The following is a 22,126-nucleotide window of genomic DNA, read 5'->3' on the forward strand; positions in this document are numbered from 1 at the left end:
CTACTGAGATAGGCTTTTATTTTTCAATCTTGATTTCAGAGGTCAACAACATTTTTCAATTCTTTTTCAATCATATAGTGGTGTAGACTAGTCTTTTAAGAACATTTTGCTGGAAATTTTTTTTGGATACAACGCCCCGTTATAGAGTTATGATTTTTTAAATAACATGATTTCAAAAAATCCGCCCAAAAGCTTATCTTATTTCTGTTGGTTACGCACCGCTGATTCGCAATGTTTGTCATCACTTCAAGATGTCTACCGATTCGTGAAAAAGGGCGTATTGACCCTTGGTTCAGACTCCTCTGTCAGCAAATTTCTTGAGCCACCACCACCACCACTACTAGTACTGGTTAGCTATGGTAGGCCTGTCTAGCCCTAGACCTACAGTAGTCCTAGTCTAGTAGTAGGCCCTAGTAGAGTAGGTAATGATTGATATAGGCTTTTGGCCTAGGTACTGAAACAGGCTGTAGTAGATAGTGGCCCAGCTAGCCAGTACTAGTACTAGTAGTGGTGGGATTATGACCGGTTGAGCCGCCGACAAGTTGAGCCGCCGGCTCAACCGGTCATATCCCGCCTACCCTAGGGGGTCTAGGCTAGCCTGGGAGTAGTAGTAGGGCCGAATCACCGTAGGGCCTAGCCTACTTACTACTACACTAGGCCTAGCCTAGGCCCTAGAATTACATGTAGGTTGACCCTGACCTAAGCAAGTCTGGCCTAGCCCAGCCATTGTTAGGTCTGCTCTTCTTTACATTTCATCTTACCAATGACAACTAAACCGTTGTTTACAAAAGTAACATATATTACCATAATAAAACAACAGGAAAACAAAAACAAACTTTCGCGCGGCGAGCGCGAGCTGACCTAGTGTTCAATTGCCAGACTATCACGGCAGAACTGTCTCCCAATTGTTATATATAGAAGTAATTAGTTGCCAGAAATGTTCTTTATGCCTATCTATCGTATTGCCGGTTTATTTGACTGACTTTTTCTTCTTCATTAATTTTTCAAAATACATAACCACTAAACAGCAATACATAGTTGTAATAGAAAAAAGAAAAAATGTGAAAAGACGAGGTCCACATATTACTGGTGTAAAAATATAAATCTGAGTACATAAACGGTCATCATTTGATGTTTTTCAATCCATTGACTGCTGTAAATCGTGGAAAAAATTATGCTTCTTAAAACCAGACGAAAAGATAAATTTACTTAAAAATTTTGTTTTTTTCCTCTATTATGTTTCCTTTCATTTATAAACTGATAATATTTCACTGCATATTAAGCTGTCTTTTAGTCAAAGTCTAATCCCCTCCAAACCCCCTCCCAAACCCTCCTCCCTCGGACCCAAGGTCCTCGTAGGTGTGCTTCTCTCGCCACCCCGGCAGATCCATCCTGGATCCGCCCTGAAATCGAAATGGTTATCACAGCCACTTTGTATTCCACTTAGCCGAATTTGGGTACTCTAGTGTCCAAAGGCACCTGATCCGACCACATGGAGGAATTACCGTAAAAGTTTGTCACCTAAAATGAAGCAGGAGGCTATAAAGACATCCTGTTTAGACACTGAGCCGGAGTATTTAATAAGACGCTCCAGTGGCGGATTGATGGGTGCCCAGTCGCCTCCCCCCCCCCCTAAATTTTTCCAAAAAAAAAAAATAAATAATGGAGATAAAATGGAAATTTTATACTAATTATTATAAGTCTGAGAATGCCAATTCCGGCCATCTACAGACCATAACATTTCATAATCATAAAATTTCGTGGGTTTTTCTATACGGGGCCCCTGGATCCGCCAGTGGCTCGTTCTTGCAACAACATCAAGTTTCGTAATATTATTAATTGGAAAATCTGACCACCTTAATAATGTGTTAAATTAATAATTTAATTTCTTATCTTTAAATCTATTACCTTCTAATCGAAAATCTTAACAAAAGAAATTGTTTTCTGCTAGCCAATAAAAAGACGAAGATAGCCCTTAGGCATCCCGTTTCCTATTTGCAAAAAGGTAACGGTCCTTCGGATTTGTCAATTTAACTGATTAGACCAAATACCCGCGTGTCTCACAAACGAACGTGTTGTCCCACAAATGCACGCGTTGCGTGTTTTACCAACTGCCATTAACTTGTCGTTTTGCTGGATCTTAGCAACAATATCCAAGGGGCGGGGCTTAGCGGAAAAGGGACGACTTCATTCGGCCTCACGCTCACTGGAAGTTGATGGCTTGGTTTAGTTTTATTAAGCTTTAATTGAATTTTGGGTTGTTTTTTTTACCGCAGACAGTGTTTTTAATTCTATTTCATAACTACATTAGGCTACTTAATGATGCATTTAATCGCACGATTGGGCATTGATTAGGCTAACCTGTGAACCACGTCGCCACTTCCTGTGAAGTATTATCAAAGTACACTAATCCCGGTAATAATTGTTTAAAAAAAATTGTTTACTATTGAAAATTCTTAAGATTAGGGTATGTAATTATTCCTTTATAGGCCTACATAAATCCTCAATTTTATGTTGATTAGATTTTATTTATTTATACATTTCAAATTTGTAATTAAGTTTATGCTATTTAGAAGAAACGAACGCCTAGTAGGAAGGAAATAACTGCAGACAATATATACCCACTTCATCATTGTTGGCAAAATGTAGATGTAATAGAGGTCAAAATATCGGCATTTGTTTTCTTACATTGCTTAATTCAAAAACCTTCCATTCACGTTATATTCTATAAAAGACTCGGTCATTTTCATTTAATGTCACATCTCAAAGCTCTCATTATCGAGTGTCAACGTTCCAGCAGCATACATGAGGACAATACAATCATGTATGTCTGTCTCTTATACACATCTAGATGTGTATAAGAGACAGATACACTACTGAGATAGGCTTTTATTTTTCAATCTTGATTCATCGTAAATCCAGGTGTGTTCTTGAAATTATATAATTATGACAAACAATTATGACAAACAACGAATCATGTGGACTATAACACTCTGGTTTAGCTTGAGTAATTACGAAGATGTAACATAAAGGATGTGATAATTGGCCCTTAACTCTAGACCTATCACAATACATAAGCATAATAACACTTGTGTCAGTCACATTTTGTTATTTAGTTTTATAAGCCGAAAAAAAAAACCAGGACTGTTCTATAGTCCACACGACTACTTGTTATATTTGTTTCAACGCCATCGTTTCCAGCAACATCTGTTCGTTTCTCGTTTGACCTATGTATAAATTTGAATATATATGCATAATATTGTCGTCAACATTATTACAAATACTTATTGTAAACGTGTACACATTAAAAAGTATAAAAATACTAATAAAACGAAGTATTGAATCTTGCAAACATTATGACGCATTTATTGATAGAAAATGTTAAATAAACAAGATATACATTTTTAAGTTCTTTGCTTATACTGGATTGTGAACCGTCAAACACACATAAATTTAAATGTTTAAAAAATAATGACATTCAAAATCGGTAAGACCAATTATTGCACAAACCATTGCCAATTGCGTGTATGTGAATTAATAATTTAAATAAATAGTAAATAACTACAAGAATAAATTGTGATAAAAATATATAAATAACAATTAACATTAAAACAAAATATACAGTGCAATATTTCTAATGGTGATTGGAAACGGAACCTTTAAATTCGATATTAAAAAAACCCTAAACTTTATTTTTGCAACTGATGCACTATATCTTTAGAGAAATGGACATATAAAAAGATATTATAAGAACGAAGACAATGTGTAGCGACTTTAAAAACTTAAATTATAGAAACATACTACAGTCAAGGAATGTAAAATACAAATTTAAACCAAGGCCGAAATTGTCGTCTCGTAGAGGGGAAATATGAGTAGGCCTATTATTTGAATAGGCCTAATTATATTCTGTTATCAGTAGATTTAGGACTGATGTAGCACAATAATTTATTTGTGCTACAAATGTATTCTGTCAATTCGTTCACTTTGGGAATTTAAAAGCCTGTACTACTTCTTATTAATGTAGATTTCATGTCGTCTTGATCTGTCGTTTGATGATACATCGAAACATAGAACCCAGTGACAATAAGCTTTGCCTAATCAGGAGTAATTCTTTATTTTTACCAGAGATTTTGTGCTTTGTTACTAGTTGTATATTTTAAACGCAATAGACAGGTCAACGAAAATGGTAAAAAATTCATGTATAGTTGCCTTGATTTTAATTCTATTTTCTATTGATTTGACGTTTGATAATATATCTAACGTGGGAATTCAGTAACAATACGGTATGCATTGCTTAAATAGCGAGGAAATCTGTGTAGGATTTATGTCTGGTTACAAGTAAAGTAGAAGACAGGCCAAGTTAAGAATTCAATTTCAAGCATACATGTACAACTGTCTTGCATTTAATTTTTTTACAGATTGTTTTGCCTTGATTTGTCGTTTAATAATACAACGAAACATAGGGAATCCTGTGACGATGAGTAGAGCTAAAATTACTAGCAATTCTTTAATCATTTTGGGGCTTTTGTGCTTTGTAACCAAGATGAAAAATGTAATAGACAACCCAAGAAAAACAGTGCTTAATACGATTATCAGTCCCAATTCCTTTGGTTCTGTAAAAAAAAAAAAGAGAAAAATAAATTTCCGTTAAAATATGCGATGATATTAAGAATGTGTTAGACGGAAATAACGTAACTTATTGTTTCGAAGAATAAATTATGCATGAACAAACATGTAATAACCGGAAAATTGAATTAGACAGGGTGAAACACAGCATAAGTGAAAAGGCTAAAAAATAAAGTACACTGTCTGCCGAAAAAAAAAATCGGAAAACTTTAATAATTTAAGTAAACCTTTGTAATAACTAACTTAAATGTATTAAATAATTTTTAAAAATTCCAACAAGAAACAGACAAAAAGAAAATACAATTTTCACTGATGTCAGACATTTTTACTACAAAATATATTTTAATTTTTCCAACCAGAAACCGATAAAGAAAAATACAATTTTCGCTGATTTCAGACAATTTTACTACAAAATATTTAATTTTTTAGCTCATAACAGACAATAGTATGGTATTCATCTATGTATTTTTTTTGTATTTTGATAAGTATAATTATGTTTATTAAATCTGTCAAGATGGAAATTGGTAGGATATATAATAAGAAGAGAGTAGAGTTTAGGATGTACGCACTTAACAAAGAGAAGGAACTACAGTAGAATTAATAGACAATTCGTTAAAGACCAGCAGTGGCATAAAAATGAAAGAGATGTTCTCAAGACAAGAAAAGACGGGAATTCATTGAGGTCATGCCTTCTTTGGATGTCAGATGATCGATCGATTGATCAGATGATCGATCGATTGATTGATCAATTGATTGACAGATCAGTCGATCAATTGAATAAAGTAAAGTTTTTTGCCACGTCAGTGTTTACCTAATCTAACAGGCCATTATTTACATTTGCATTCATAAAAAACATTGTTTAAAATGCCTAAGCATTTATTTAATCGAAATATGGCTATGCATAGAAAAATTTGTTTATGTAGGCTTACAAGAGTCAAGAACAGCCAAAGTTATGAAACCATATGAATTCATATCCAAAATAAATCAATATGCAAATTGTTACAAGCAACTTTCAGCGGCGGATCCCAGAATTCGAAATAAAGAGGGCCCAGGGAAGGACTCTTACAGATAGAGGCTCAAAACCACCTCAGTTCCAACACGGTTGGGGCTTTATTACTTTTCAACTAAATTATATATAAGTTCCGAGGTATTTATTTATTCGAAATAGGCATATACCACATGCATAGCCCAAGGAAATTGTTTATAGAGTCCAGGTAAGCTAAACTTTTGAAATGCATTGCTTATAAAAAATATGAATGAATGTCTAAAATATAAAAAACTATAGTCTAAAAAAACATTTATTGTTTTTCTACTAAATACACTCTCGGTTAGTCAATACTAGGCCCCTATATGTGGACCCATCAAATATCTAATTATTGCGTTTAATTTCTCATTTAGGAAGATCAATTAAATTATACACACTTAATGAGACAACGATGGAATCAAATTAAATTGTTGCTAAGCTAATGACCTTTTAAAATTTTCTGTAAGTCATTTTAAATGTCAGTGCAGTAGTATTGTTTGTCTGTTAATTAGTGAAGATTTTTCAATTCGAATTTTCACAAGCTATAGGCTGGCGTCAATGAACGCAATTTAAATATTGAATTTGATTGTTATATAAGTTTATTAGATAGTATAAATGAATTATTAACACAAACCTTGAAGTCTGCTGGAATGCGATAGGACATGTGTCTTCATAACATAAACAGGAGCTTGAAAGAATAAATTATGTATTATAAACAAGAGAAATATAATGAATATTAAATCTATATTAAAGCTAAACATAAAATTAAATATTAATAACAAAATATTCACAAGGGGCCCCCATACGTAAAACATCATAAATAAACAAGCGAATGAATTTGAATGAAAATAAGCACGATGACGAAAGATTTCACGCGTGAAAGCCGGGCGCACAATGGCTGACGTTTAGCAGACAACAACCGACCATTGAATTTATTTCCGCTCTGTGTGACGGTGCAAAGTCGGCGGTAGTGTAAGCGGATCAACTTTTAAAACGATCGACCCCGTCATACACGTCTGGTCCAGGTGCCATTGAATCATATTTTGTCTTTCTTCGTTTCTTTTATTCATATCAAATCGCAGCTAGGTTTGAATCACACGATATTTTAAAAAATACATAGGGACCTATTACAAATTAGCATATTATATCAATTTAATTAATGACAACATCCAGCCACACAATGTGTGTCTGGTGTAACAGGCTTACAGGTAGGCCTACGTTATTATACATTAATATACACTAATATCATTTTTGGTTTCGAAATAGGCCTACATCTGCAGACTAAACGATCACAACAATGAACATTATTACAGTACAGTATAGCAGAATACAAATGTACGCTTACCAGCCGTTTGAAGTGATGGGACTGTTTCTTCTGCTTCACCTAGGTTAATATAGTCTTCTTTGACTAAAATATATATAATAAAATCCCCGTTATCATAATCATAATCTGACCATCACCAACGCTACCGTCATCCCCATCGTCATCATCGTCGTCTTCACCATTGTATTTTTTCTTTATACTGTGTGTCCTGTTCAATAGATATCTACCGTACTCCATCATAACGTGGCTTAGAAACTGGAGTTGTTAGTCGTGATAGTCCTGCTGTCAAAAGAATTGAACCCAGGGACCATGGGATTGGAATGCATGAACACCAAGCTATTGAAGTCCACTCCATCATCGTCGTCATCATCGTCATCATTATCAACGTCATCATCATTATCATCATCACCACCATGACTCATTATACATTGTCATCATGCGTGCATGTATCATCATCATTTTCATAGTTATCGGTCTATATGTTGGTAATCATAATAATCATCATCATCATATAATCTTCATCATCCTAGTCTTATTATTTACAAAATGGTACATTTCTCACCACGTTCCTTTTGTTTTTCTGTCGGTCTATTTTTATATTTTTGAATTTCCTCATTAGACACGCCGAGCGCGCTGAAGAGCCTAGTAACATACTCCCAGTCAGCATCAAACTCTGTTGATGTTAGTCTGTGTGTCTCATGCTTCTTAAGTTTCGACTTGTAATACTGGTATATCTTATCACAAATATCAATGTAAGACACTTGGTCTAGATCAGCTCCATCATAGACACTATCACGTGGTATGGTGGATTGCGTAACAGGAATAAATGTTTTTAGTTCAAGTTCATTTGAGTTGGGTTCTTTGCATCTTGAATTTTCATCTGATGTGAAATTCGGGTGGTTAAAGTGTTCTTTCGCGTAAGAACCGTCGATTAGAGAACTGACGTCATCATACACAACCGAGTTACTGTTTTTTGAGTGGTACTGTCCGATCATTTGGTTCCCTAGCTCACAAACCAGGCGACATATAATTTCATAATTGACAGACTCTTCAAAGTCGACTGAATCTGAATAAAAATACAATAGGCTTATTAATAATGATAACGATATTTCAAAAATCAAATTCAGATAAAAGAAAAGTCTTGGCCTAATATATAAACATTTTCATATATAACACTGTTTCTACTATTAAACGTTTCTTATTTAAGTTATATAAAAAAATGAGTCTTGCGGGAAACTGAACTGAAAATACAATAGGCTTATTAATAATGATAACGATATTTCAAAAATCAAATTCAGATAAAAGAAAAGTCTTGGCCTAATATATAAACATTTTCATATATAGCACTGTTTCTACTATTAAAAGTTTCTTATTTAAGTTATATAAAAAAATGTGTCTTGCGGGAAACTGAACTGAAACCACTCGCTATCAAGGCGAGTTTCATACCATTGGACCATGGTATACGCACAGTTCAAACCCCCAGACACTTTCTGTCATACAACTGACTCGAACCCTCACACACACACACACACACCCCTACAGACACTGGAACTATGGTTTAAGCTAGAAAACCTAGAAAAGATATATTATATCTACAATTGAATGGGCTTCCATTGTTCCGTTGCTTCATTTCATTATTTTCCCCGGCCAGTTGTGTTTGTAACTGCACTTCCGTTATCATTGACCCAAAAGCCTAATGCTTGTAATAAGGTTTAGGGACCGTACCCCATAATTACTGATTTAATCGTATCGAATGGCAGTATGGTTTATTATGCATTATTCGTTGTTTAACTAATCGTTCCGCTTGTTAAATCGTTTACTCATAATGGATTCAATTTTGAATTCAATTTCATCAACATTTTACAGATTATGTTCATAATTTGACAAACGGAGAGACAATCAAAAAATGCAGATTTCAATGTAGTCAAACTTTAAGACCTGATGAACATTTTTTGCTTTTAATGAAGTGTCTCTATCTACTAATAAATATTTATTCTGATCTTCATTTATCCTTTTTGATGCTTTTGTATAGCACATGCATTAGATCTTTACAATATCATCTGCAATATCATCAACAATGATTAATCTGAAAATCTCGAACTTTCACTGTACTTTGTACTGGGACCTGTTCCCCTTGTTACCTATCAGTCTCGTATCAGAATAATTTGAGTAAGGGCAAAATGTTTGTGACCTTTTACCGTCCAGGCGAATGTATTGTATAATCCATTTTTTACCATATTCTGTACCAGTATGCCTATCTTACCTGCTTTAATATTATAAACAAATTTATTATTGGCTATTTTTCTTCTTTATTTAAAAGTGATTTGACTTTCATTTTCAAACTTCTTTCAAAAATTATAGTTAAAGACATAGCAGTATTAATTATTATGCTTTATCATATTCTGTTACGTATGGCAATACTTGCAGCATTTGGTCGACTGGACTTCACAGAATGATTATTCAAATGATACACCTGGGCTGATACAGGGTGGGGGATAGTCGTTCCCCCCCCACCCCACCACCCTTAACATGTTAGAGTGCTTTTAAATTTGGCAAAAAAAAGTACAGAGATATTAGTAAGTAGTCAGCAGTTTGTTTTTTTTCTCTAGGGGTGTGGATCATTTATGAGAATAATTTTCAGGCTAATATTATTGTTAGCTTTAAGGCTCTGGAAATATATTCCCAAGGTAATTTAAGGTGTTATTTATACAGGAGTTCCCTTCTTTCTGCTGCCCCTCCCGCAAATATCTGAACCCACCCCAGTACCTCACAGCCTCGCGAAAGGTCGCCGAAGGGTCTTCTTCAGCAGTTCTTCTTTATGTCCCCTTCGGTATTTGCATGGTCGGAAACTTCTTTTTCGGCTTTCATTCCATATCCCTCATCCGCGGTAGGCCTAAAATGGTACGGCAACTCCATTTGTTTAAATTTCGAATATTTCCATTGCTTTGTATATTTTGTGTTTTTCCCTGGTAGCAGTGCTAACGTTACGCACAACATTGTTGGCTAATGGTCTGTTTCACATGGGACGTGACCCTACCAGCTAAAACCGTCGATACATTGAGGATCACAAGCCTCTGAAATACTGCAAAATTCAAAATTCAAGATTATTTCATTGTCCGAAATACGGAAATTCAGTTTGGGTGCAACCATTATATAACAGATACAAAAATATATATAAATGTCGAAAATAAAACAAGAAAAGTAACAAATATTACTATGAAAAAAGATATGGCAGTCTACATATACGCTCTACTTATAATATAATGAACCATCCGATCGACCAAGAAAAAAAAACACCAAAAAATAGGACGATTGAAAAATAAAGGAAACAGCAGGTTATAAGTAATAAATGGCGGCAGAGGAAAAAGGCAAGTCGCGTGCAAGGACAATACGAATATTATAATTTAATAATTAATTTAATGGAACATTGACCGATTATGTAACCGATAAGAATAACACATCAATTGTAGTTAATACGCTTAAAATATTATTGAGTACACAAAGAAAAACATAGGCCTATTTATGTTGTATGACACAGTTTTGTTTTTTTCTTTTTTTTCACTTCATTTTGGGTTTTCTAAAGGAGCTGATGTCGTTGGACTCGACGAGGTAAGTCATAATAATGCATGCTGTTGATTCATTCATTTCTCCATTCATTCAAGCATGTTGTATTCATTTATTTGTTCTTTTCGTCTTTTCTATTGTAATGTTTGTTGTAGGAATTGTAATATTCCTAACGCGGGACACATTAATGGAATAATGAATAATGCCTGTAAGGTTAAGTATCTACATAGCAACTTAAACTATTAAGTAAAAATATTAAATTGATATAAGGAGTAATTTTTAAACATAAATAAGTGATACTACTTCCTTATAGATTAGGCGTGTTAATATTACAGATCATCATCATAGAAAGACACATAAGCCATAATTAAGTAATACAGAATAATAGACGGATATATAAAAATGCAGGTAATCCATGCGAGAAGCTTACCTGGTGATTCTGTCGATTTGAGTTTATGCTGAATGCTGTTGAAGACGTTCTTCATATTGATGCCAGCTAAAAAAAATCAACGTATTCAAACTTAACATTTGTAAATGACAACCAAATCTAAATTGTGCAGCAGAACGGTAAAACTAAGGTGACAAAGAACGCAAAAAACGGCAGTCCAAAGCTCAACCTACGCGCCGTGGAGAGGCCTACGTCATAGGTAGGCCTCTTGTATATCACTTAAGTGGGAAATTACATTGTTTCAACTCCTTAGAAACCTGTTTATTAATTGGAGTGCGTATCTAATAAATTATTAATGAAAATTAGCAATTCTATGAAAATATGAACTTGTTTAAATTGAAGGTTGTTTACGTAGGGAATGTGCTCACCAGACACAGAAGACTAATCAATAAAGTCTTATGTTTTTCCTTATACAATTATTTGTATTTGTGCAGCCAATTTGTTTACTGTATAGTAATGCTACAATATATGATAAAATAATAATAATAATAATAATAATAATGATAATAATAATAATAATAATAATAATAATAATAATAATAATAATAATACCATCAGCAATCATTTTAACATCCATAATAATAATAATAATAATAATAATAATAATAATAATAATAATAATAATAATAATAATAATAAAAATAATAATTAAATTGAAGGTTGTTTACGTAGGGAATGTGCTCACTAGACACAGAAGACTAATCAATAAAGTCTTACGTTTTCCCTTATACAATTAGGACTATTTGTATTTGTGCAGCCAATTTATTTACTGTATAGTAATGCTACAATATATGATTTAAAATAATAATAATAATAATACCATCAATACTCAATAATCATTTTAACATTAATAATAATAATAATAATATCATCAATAATAATTCTAATAATGATATTAATGTTTAAGAATGAGTGCTTTATAATTTAATGCAAATAATGATAACAATAATAATAATTATAGAATATCTATAAAATACAATTATAACTGTTTTTATTGTTTTAAAGTTTAATTCAAGATTTACATTTAAAACTAGGTCAACTAGGTTAAATTAAAAAAAAATGGATGGATGGATTTATTCAGTGTAAACACCAAGGATAACCCACGACAGTCTGAAGAAGGCTTATTTCCAGTATAGGGTCCTTCTGGTGGTGATTCGGCAGTACACCGGGAGACAATCCCCCACTCTTTTCAGAAGAGTGTACTGCATTCTTTAACGTGTGCATGGACCATAAATGCACATGGAATCAATGGCTAAAACGTCTTATCCGAAAGACGGTGCTCTATCGTAACTTGCAGTCAGCACTCCAGCTGAAATACAAGGACAGCAACGATGGTAATTAAACCCGGGATACGATATTTCCACGGTTTAGCGCACACCAAGTGACTACCCACTGCAGTTTATCCCTCTGCTTCTCAAACTTTTTAAAGTGGCAACCAACGTTTATACTCTATATTCTTTGGCGACCAATGTGTATATATAATATTGTCGTCAGTGGCGTAGGTGTGGGCGGTGCAAACAGTGCAAAGCACAGGGACCTTAGTGCTAAAGATACACCTTGGAAAACTCCTACTTAAATTTTTAAAAAGGACCCCTCCATGATATTAGCTTTTAGAGGCCAGTACTAATGACTAAGTTCATTACAACTTACCTATTACGGCCATAAAACACTACAATTAGGATGAATTTTTAACTTTTTTACAAAAATAAAAAAAAATAAAAAAGCCATGAACAGCTTCATCTTTTGAATTCATTCAAGGTTATATTCTTTCAATCAGGTATACCATAATGATTCGTACTACGGTACGATGTTTTAATGTTCTTTTTGAAAGCATATTCGAATAGCGGCACTCAGGTTTTAGTTTGATATTTTAAAGTTTATCCAGCTATTATTTTTCACGTGTTTGAATCACGTCAGGTGATCATACTTCATGAATACGTTTTAGATTTACTTTATTTACTGCATGTACTGTTGGTTGATGACAAGGGTTGCGCCAGGATTTGCCCGACGGGGCTCCGAGGTCCCCGACGAGGCGTCTAATAATATGTAGAAAATGCATATAATTTTTTCCCCGACGAATTGTGCTTTTTCTCCCCGACGGGGGGTGGGGGAAGCTCTCCAGACAGGGGATCTGCCTATATGACTTGACCATATTTTTTGTAATCTTTTATAGATATTTCTGCTCGTTGAATGTCGTATCTCAGAATAAGCATTAAGAGTTTCGCCTAAGTAGACCCCGCCAAGTCTCTGTCTCTAGGTCAGATCAGGTGCCTTTTAGGACACTTAAAAGGACCCCAAACCCATAGTTTGAGAAGCAGGGGTTTAGACGACTGAGATAAGCTGCCCTCTAAAGAAACATTAAAATGAAATTAAAAAATGATAAGCTTATCAATAATAATATTATTATTAATAATATTTGTAGTGCTTCAGCGATTCAATCCAAACGTCATAATAAAAATGGAATATTAATTTTAAAAACTTATAAAAATTATTATTATTATTATTGACTAAATCAAACCAAAGGTTATGTTAGAATTATTGAATAAGAAAGCATAAACTATTAAAAACGTAGTGATTTGAACCCGAGATCTTCCGATTATCGTTCGGATACTCTGCCGCCGATGGGGACAAATACGTTTTTCTCCAAACAATTATTATCACTATTAGTTATCACCGGTGTAGTGGCTTAACGAAGGGGTCGTGGGGCCTGTGGTTTTCTAAGAGTGGGATGCCTTTTTGGGTCCCGGTCGCCAATTCCATTGTGGGATTTTAGATGTGCTCGTTTTTTGTTTTTTTTTCATTATGTTTGTCATTGCATTCTATATGTTTTAACGACAAAATAAATGGTACGATATGAGTGGCGAATCCATGAATGTGTAATAGGGTCCAGAGAGAGAAACATTCACTGACAAACGGTCAATACCACCTCAGCCCCACCATGGTTGGGACTGAGGTAATATTTATGATTATGGCATCTCTAAATGATCGAAAATGGCACCCACGTCCACAATCGTAAAATTATAAATTGTAGGGGCCCCCTTCAATTCGCCACTAGATATAATATGATATACATTCGATGTCCAGAGACACATTATGCTGTTATGTATTAACAAAGTCCCTTTAGGTCAGGGTGCTAGATCGGAGACCATGTGGTTATGGGCCCCTAGGGGTCGGGAGCCCTGTGGACCACCGCACGAGAGTGCATAGTCGTTACGCCACTGCACCAGTGGAGGTGTATCTCCATACCAAAGTTACTATCATGTGCCATTAAAAATAAATGCGAATCTCAAAGAAATACTGCTCTAAAATAAAGAGATAGCCCTATAAATTTAATCTTAAGTTGCATCATCTCACCATTCGACCATATAAAAGTCAGGATTCAGAAGCAAGCTTTACTGAGGCGTATACAGCACGGTTGTGCCTCGCTCATCGAATCATCTCAGTCGCTGAAGTATAAATCCTATCGCATGGACACTATTAAAAAATAGTTCAAAAGTAAACATAATTATATCGACACTTTGGACTGATGACTGACATTAATTTAACCAACATTAAAGCATACTTTTCCGTAATGTTCGCTAGATATAATGACATATGGAATGAGACGGTGACAGTATAGGCCCATGTTTTATTATGCAAATCGCAGACGATACGTCAATAATATTGATAAACTGACAGCGATTGGTCGACAGAACACGGAAACAGGTGGTTTGCAATACGGTAACGATCGATTTTTACCAGCATTAGCAGTAAGCGCTCTTTCATAAATAAGTCAAAAATTCAACGGAATGATGCCACAATTAAAACAGAAAATTTTTATTCTAGGCACACTATTTGCTATTGTTATCAGATTACAGTGGTTATAATTGCTGATTTTTTTTTTTAACGTACCGTCAAACATGCACCCACTGAAAGATGTGCAATGGATTTACACCTTTCTATATAGAGGCTATTAAATTAAAACATACGAAGCTTACCATTACAACAAGAATCCGCATGAATGGGCCAGAATGACAGTTAACCACAGCTGTTGTTATAAACAAGTCAACACAATATTTATTAATGAAGCGTTTAACAATAGGCCTACTTCAATGATGATAATATAGTCCTCAATACGCTTGTATGTTTATGATTGCATGTAATGATTTATTTCGTATTATTCATCACGAGTATGTACTTGGTAACAAGAACGGCGCTAGCGAGGGGTCTGGGAGGGGGAGGCAAAAGGACTCCTGTTGGAGAATTTCCAGCAAGGTCGTCGGGGAAAAATCAAATCTCGAGCTCCGAAAGTACAATTCCAAGCATGCCTTATACTTACGCTGTCAATTTTAGGGATTAGAAACGAGCAGTGCATGCTACCGTATGTGCGAGGTGTTGTATAACTGTTGCGATCGTAATGTGTTGTAGTGGTGCGCCACCTCTTCCCCAACAGGGGCTGGTGGTACCTTCCCGCGGGGCTGGTACCTTCCCGACAGGGGGACTAGTACCCCGACATCCTTTTTAAAGAATCTTATAATTAGCACAAAATTGTATTATCTTTTAATAAAATTTAATTTTTCCCCGACCGGGGGTGGGCGTGAACCCCTTGTCGGGGAGTTTGGACCCCTCGTAGGGGAATTCCTCGCGCCGCCCCTGCTTGGTAAGCTAGAAACCATAATGCACTGATTAAGCTGCAACATTATGGGATTTTCCTTCTGGGACCGGCACATAAGTGCAATAACATGGGTGATAGCAATAAAGCGCATATTAGACATGCCACGCAGACGCTTAAGACGGCTTAAGACTGTCCCCGACGATAAATCGGGTCGGGCTGCGTCGGCCGACGCCGTATGAGTTGGCCTTTACCAAACCAACTCCACTGCACCTCATAGAGAGACTTAGTTTATAAAGCATCATTCCAATCTGCAATTGGCGAAATTACTTGCTGTTATGCAAAAGATATAAAAAAAAATAATCCTGGGGAAAAGCAACGCAAATAAAGTGCCTTGTTCAAGGGCACATGCGAGTTAGGCCTAAATGTGGAAGGTCCAGTACGCAGTACGATTATTGCTTTGGTTGTTTCCATTCGGTGGACAACCAAACACAAAGTATGAACGCCAAATCAATGCAAGGGTTATACGACAAGTATCCATTTAAATGTGTTTCCTCTAATGTGATCATCCATGCCATACATTTTTTTTTATTTGCATAAAGGTTAGCGTCTGACCTACAGTACCCGTAGATTTTATGTATATGATTTTTATTAAGTATTTGTTGTGCATATCGATTCATTGGGCAAAAACAATTGACGTTAACGCTATTTTCGCCAGTATTGTTTTTATGCCTATATTCATTAGATTACAGATACGTTTACGATATGCCGTGCTTTCGCCGACTTGCTGATTTCGTCAGAAATAATTGGGCGATTGTTGTTGTGTTTGCATCATTTCTGCACTATATGCTGTTTACGGGTCTGCTTTATAGCTACAATTTACTTCATATTCAGTTCAAGGATTCATTTAATTGTACATCGACACAGGCAGGTAGGAGGACCTTTCATTCTCCTGGGCTACCCTACAGTCATTCGCAGATTAATTTAACAGATTCTTGCTTGCAATTTATAGGGGCGTTGAAAAATATGTATCAAGTTTAAATCATTCAGTAGGCCTTTTTACTACAAAGTCAGTGAGGCAACGTGAATACATCGTCAAACATATAATGGGAGGGGTTCGGAATTCGAATCCAATGTATGCCAAATTCTCTTTCTTTAAACTCGGTTTCCATACACTCGCTCACCCTATTGGCGACAGTCGCCGACAGTTGTCGGGAAGGTTAAACTGGCTCAACCTTACCGATTGCGTTGCAGAGGAATCGGGGTGCCTTCCCGAAAGTGTCGGGGCAACTAGCATTGCACCCTGATTCGTTTGCAACGCAAGCGGCAAAGTTGAACCAGGTTCAACCTTCCCGACTGTCGCCGATAGGGTGAGCGATTCTATGGAATGTATCTACGATATGCAATGTTTGTCCGATTTGCACAGGCCACAACATTATCTCATTTGTTAAAAAGTAATTCATTAAACGGGATAAATTGCAATAGGCTTATAATAATACATATATTAGACCTACGTTATAGGTGTGCAATTATTTTAGTCAGACTCAACGCAACAACAAAAACATCATCACCATTTTCATCATCATCCACCATCATCATCAACTTCCTCATCATCTTTGCCGTCGTCTTCATCATCATCGGCATCATCATCATCATCATTAACTGCATTATCATCAACATCACAATAATTATTATCATTGCGAACAGCATCATCATCTTCTTCAGTAGAGCATCAACAGCGTCAACATCATCCTCGTCATCAGCAATATCATCCTCGTCATCATAATCGTCATCCTTATCGTCATATGATTTCAAAATTAAAAAGAATAATAATAATTACCATAAACTTTTCATCACTCGTATATATTTCTATAGCTGTTCCTGGTGCGGTTTCGATTGCATTTTTAAGATGCAGCGCCGTCGTCGTCACCGTCCTCTTTCAAACGCTAGGTCATCGAAGAACCGTAGCCTTTGGTGTATCACTGTGTTGCTTAGGCCTTTTGATAACATCCTTCATGCAAGACATTGTAGCTGTGAACTTCACATACGGCGTCCTCTATGGAATCGGCTGCAGTACTACCAATCTGACAATCGTTGACATGGTTCTAAGGAACGTCGACAAGCGTAACGCAACAAGGGCAACTAGCTTGATGTTTTGTGGTGTTAGTGTTGGTATGATCATTTTAAACCTATCTGTTCCGTCATCGATAAGGATTGAGATGTTCTTTTGCTAGAAATCATAAGTTATCATGATCATCATCAATATCATGATCAAGATCACCACCACTATCATCACCGTCATCATCATTATCGTCACTACTATCTCCATCACAGTCACCATATCATCACATCATCCAGGGCCGGCGGAACGTTTTTCAAAGGTGGGGGGGGGTGTTAGGCACAAGTAGGATGAATGGGAATATGAATCAGGGAGGATTTAGGCTCAAATTTAGGGTAGGGGTCACAATTTATCCCATAAACCCCAAAAAGGAAGGGTGGTCCGGGGGTCCTCCCCCTGGAAACTTTGATTCCTATATGGCGGGAAATGAGATTTATTTCCCGACTTTCGAGCTAGGTGTCTTTCAATGACTTAAGTTCTTCAGAATTCAAGGTTTTTTCCCCTCTTGAAAACGGTCAGGAGAGCTTTTTTTCATTTATATTACAGTAAAAAGGCCTGTTATATGTGTATTAATTTAAAAAAGATGAGTAGTTGCATACGTATTCTTTTTTCCATGAATCGATAACCCCAAAGAGAAGTGGCTGGGGGGGGTGTGACCGTGTCCTCCTCTGGGAAAATTTTTATTTCTAGATGGTGTCCGTCTTTCGAGGTGTCTTTAATTGCCTTTTAAGTTCTTCAAAATTCAAGGTTTTCCCCATCTAGAAAACGATTCTATGAATCAATGAACCCCAAAGAGGGGTTTGGGTTCTCCACGGGAAAATGTTGTTTTCTAAATGGCGAGTAATGAGCTTTCCCGACTTCTGTGTCCTTTATTAATTACTTTAATTTTCAGTTCTTCAAATTTCATGCTTTTCTCCTCTTGAAAACGGTTAGATAATTTTTTCTCATTCTTATTACATTAAATAGGAATTAGTAAATCCCAAAAAGAAAATTGTGATTCCTAGATGGTGGGAAATGAGCTTTCCCGACTTCTGTGGTGTCTTTTAATTTCTTCAGGATTCTAGATTTTCGCCTCTTAAAAACGATTCCATGAATCGATGAACCCCAAAGAGAAAGGAGATCCGGGTTTTCCCGGAAAATTTCTATTTCTAGATGGCGGGAAATGAGCTTTCCTGACTTCTGGTGTCTTTTAATGACTTTTAAGTTCTTCAAAATGCTTTCCTCCTTGAAAACGATCAGGTAATTTTTTCTCATTCTTATTACAGTATACATACGTTGCAAACGTATTCTTTTTTCTATGAATCGATGAACCCCAAAAATAAAAGGTGTCGGGGTTGTGTGTACCGGTATACATACGTTGTATACGTATTCTCCTTTCCATGAATCGATGAACCCAAAAAATAAAATGGTGTCGGGGTCCGCCCCCGAAACATTTTTGATTCCTACAGTAGATGGCTGGAAATGAGCTTTTCCGACTTCTAATTTTCTTATGTAAAAAAAAGGGGAAAAATCAGCTCACGGGTCCTGAATTTAATGTAAGTAGGTCTATACAATTCTCCCCCCGCCCCGCCCCCAGTTGCGCCGGCCATATCATCGTCATCATCATCACCTTCATCATCATCAACTCATCGTCACCATCATCAATTTTATTATCAATCGTTATTACTATCAATATCAATGTGTCATTATCAATAGCATTATTCTTGTTATACAACAACGTAATCTTTAACAATCTTTACTCCAGGTTTTCTCATTACTCCATGTCTCGACTGGTTATATATAACATACTCATGGCGTGTTGCGTTGAGAATACTTTGTGTTTTATTCGCCTTCGTTGGGTATGCTTCCTCTATTGTTATGATCGAGATGAAACCAGTCAACGAGAGCAAAGACACAAAAATAACTGGAGTTAACGCAAGTGAAACGCAAACAAAGTTATACGCGTTAAAGGAAAAGGAAAAAGAATCACACAATGATGAAAAATCACTACAGACAACGCCATGTATAGCAATCAACCAGAAAAATGAAAAATCAAAGAGTGATGGAAGACCGACGCAACATAATCCAAATAAACTTATAGCAAAGTATGTTGCTGTTTTCAGAAGAATTGATTACGACATCGCTTTGATGGGTTTCTTGTTAGCATCAACAGCAGTTTCGTTCACTTTAATCAGTGTAGTAAGTAAACGTGTGTCTAAAGCTCTGTTGCCCACTCCATCAAGATTTATTTGACAAGTATTTGTTATTTACTCATACCAGGGAACAGTGAAATTCACTGTTCCCTGCACATACAGTATATGCGCATGACTTTACAGTATATGACATCCATATGTGCATATCGTATCTATATGGGCAAATCAGAGGAATTAACCACACAAAACTTAATAGACATGTATCAGTTACCCTTATTGAAATTTTAGTGTACAAAAGTTATACATTATTTAATTAATTCGAGCTCAGAGGATGTGAAGAATCACCGATAATTTTATATAGTTTATGAGGAATGTTAAATTGTACACGTCTATAATTATATCTACCCTGGAAATGCACCATTTTACTATAGCCCTGCCCATTTAATAGTATTATTTTATGGTCCCACAAAAAAAAAACAATAACCATTCGCAGCCAAACATGGGTGAAATGTTCGGTCGTAAACATTAACTATTTATGGTTGTATGTGGAACCATTAAAAAGTTCATATAGGGACATGCGCGTGTTCCCGAGCCGCCTTTTTAATAACATTTTCTGATTGGTCAGTTGTTAAGTTTGATGGACAGTCCGGAAATTGTTATCAAGGTGTCAAGGATCGTTAATCAGTTCACTTTACGCTGTTCTTGCAAAATCTGGTGCATGTCTGATACATCGAACGCCTTCAAATCAACTGAAATTCTCATGTTGGACTGGAAATTTAAATTCTTCTATCTTCGTCATTTGTTATTCGATTTTAACGATTTAGGCACCAATTTTTAGATTCTGGTGTCTAGATTATGAAGATAATATTACAGTATAATGTGTCTATTTTTGCTAGAGTTGGTCATGGGAGTGGGTATACATAACATTATTCGTTTTTGGAATTAGCTAATTTTACGCAATGATTGTAAGTGATTGATTCCGTCTAAATTTGTGTTCTTTATGTTCTTTCATGCAGGGCAGTTACTTGTCTTACAAAGGAATGAATATGCCGTCTATATCCATCACCATGGTGTGGATGGGCGCAAGTGACCTGACAGGAAGAATTATCGCCGCAATATTTTCCGACCGAATTCCAATATCAAGGACATTACAATTCAGTATAAATACTATCATTGCCGCGGTAGCCTCAATATGCCTACCCTTCATTACATCATACAACGGACTAAAGGCAGCGCTAATTGGTAGGCATTCGATGAATTAATGCCACTTACCATTGAAAATTAGATTACAAAAAAAAATATAAACGAAAATATAGAACATTCATTCATATTCATTCATATATATATATATATATATATATATATATATATATATATATGTATATATTTGATGAAATAATACTTATATCTTTTCGTTTATGTTTCAGTGATAAGCATTCCTCGGTCATTTATACTCATTTTGTTACCAACAATAGCAATGGAACTATCTTCAAATGAAACGAGAGCTGAAGCAGTTGCCTTTGTTTATTTGATATTTGGAGTCGGGGCGCTTTTAACACCTTATGTTACAGGTAAGGCCCCGTTAGTGACGTCACATAATCATCTGTGCGTTCAAAAACTCTTTGCTTGTTGGATTGGCTTTGGTTGAGAGACTTCCTTTAACAATTTTAATCCACGAACGTGAGCATCTTACCACTACAAGATACAACTACTTTTGGTCAGAAACCTACATTCATGATTATTCCTCAGGGCCATCGGCTTTGTGTTTGTGTTGGCCTAGTAGAGCGGAACTCCCTATTCTGTGAGGGAGGGGGGGGAATCGTCCGATTCTCCCCCTCCAGCTGGTTACGGGTCGGGCCTGCCTAGAATAGTGAATAATATTCCAGTCCGCGCCTGAAATCTAGACTCAGGAATACCAGAATGTTATCCAACAGGGTACTATATTACTCAAAAAATAAGTTGTAAATAATCCCTTTTCATAAATATAATTTTTCTTTCCCCAAATTCTTATTTCTTCCAAATATACGGATGGAATTCAGAGGGGAGTGGTTTTACTAAGTATGGATGGTGTTCAATAAATTCAAAGAGTAAACTGTATAAGCTTTGTTTGCCTGATCGGCCAACTACGACTGCAAATCTACTCTCGAACCAAGGCCCCTCGGAACCTCACGTCAGCACCATGGTGGGACTGATGGTGGTATAAGCTACAGTACTAGCTTTAAATCTTGTGTCTCAGCAGGATCGGGAGGGGTAGAGACTCTATAGGTTTGTCAGCTGCTGTTTCAGGGCATCCAGAGG

At 35.9% G+C, this 22,126-nt stretch overlaps 3 protein-coding genes across 8 annotated transcripts in view; 1 reads left to right on the top strand and 2 right to left on the bottom strand.

Moving 5' to 3' along the window:
* The window catches only part of LOC117109486 (ATP-dependent DNA helicase Q4-like), a 17,008-nt gene extending 16,114 nt beyond the window's left edge, over nt 1-894 (bottom strand). Inside the window, exon 1 of one of the 5 annotated variants that reach the window (XM_033251847.1) lies at nt 762-894. The gene's annotated coding sequence lies outside the window, so the exon portion shown is untranslated. Of the gene's footprint in view, nt 1-699 lie in introns of all 5 variants that reach the window. The other 4 variants (XM_033251848.1, XM_033251849.1, XM_033251851.1 and 1 more) reach the window with 4 other exon arrangements.
* Nucleotides 895-3,284: 2,390 nt separating this feature from the next.
* On the bottom strand, nt 3,285-17,482 carry LOC117109515. 2 transcript variants are annotated; one of them, XM_033251886.1, is made up of 8 exons: nt 17,418-17,477; nt 14,964-15,013; nt 14,341-14,460; nt 10,969-11,034; nt 7,537-8,040; nt 6,996-7,058; nt 6,285-6,338; nt 3,285-4,613 (listed from the first exon to the last, which is right to left on the bottom strand). In XM_033251886.1, the coding sequence occupies exons 4-8, from the start codon at nt 11,021-11,023 to the stop codon at nt 4,375-4,377; spliced, it is 915 nt and encodes a 304-aa protein (XP_033107777.1). In that variant the 5' UTR covers nt 11,024-11,034; nt 14,341-14,460; nt 14,964-15,013; nt 17,418-17,477; the 3' UTR covers nt 3,285-4,374. The 2 variants fall into 2 exon arrangements, with proteins under 2 accessions (XP_033107777.1, XP_033107778.1); XM_033251887.1 differs by lacking the exon at nt 14,964-15,013 and having other exon boundaries at nt 17,418-17,482.
* Nucleotides 15,570-22,126, top strand: part of LOC117109508 (monocarboxylate transporter 13-like) — a 7,974-nt gene continuing 1,417 nt past the window's right edge. Inside the window, exons 1-6 of the mRNA XM_033251879.1 lie at nt 15,570-15,625; nt 16,323-16,508; nt 17,453-17,749; nt 19,441-19,874; nt 20,845-21,070; nt 21,256-21,399. Coding sequence (XP_033107770.1) covers nt 16,343-16,508; nt 17,453-17,749; nt 19,441-19,874; nt 20,845-21,070; nt 21,256-21,399 — 1,267 coding nt within the window. The 5' untranslated portion in view covers nt 15,570-15,625; nt 16,323-16,342. The remainder of the gene's footprint in view (nt 15,626-16,322; nt 16,509-17,452; nt 17,750-19,440; nt 19,875-20,844; nt 21,071-21,255; nt 21,400-22,126) is intronic.

The sequence above is a fragment of the Anneissia japonica genome, unplaced genomic scaffold (genome assembly GCF_011630105.1).
Source record: "Anneissia japonica isolate Jap-2015-1 unplaced genomic scaffold, ASM1163010v1 scaffold3867_len840240_cov202, whole genome shotgun sequence".
Lineage (NCBI taxonomy): Eukaryota > Metazoa > Echinodermata > Crinoidea > Comatulida > Comatulidae > Anneissia > Anneissia japonica.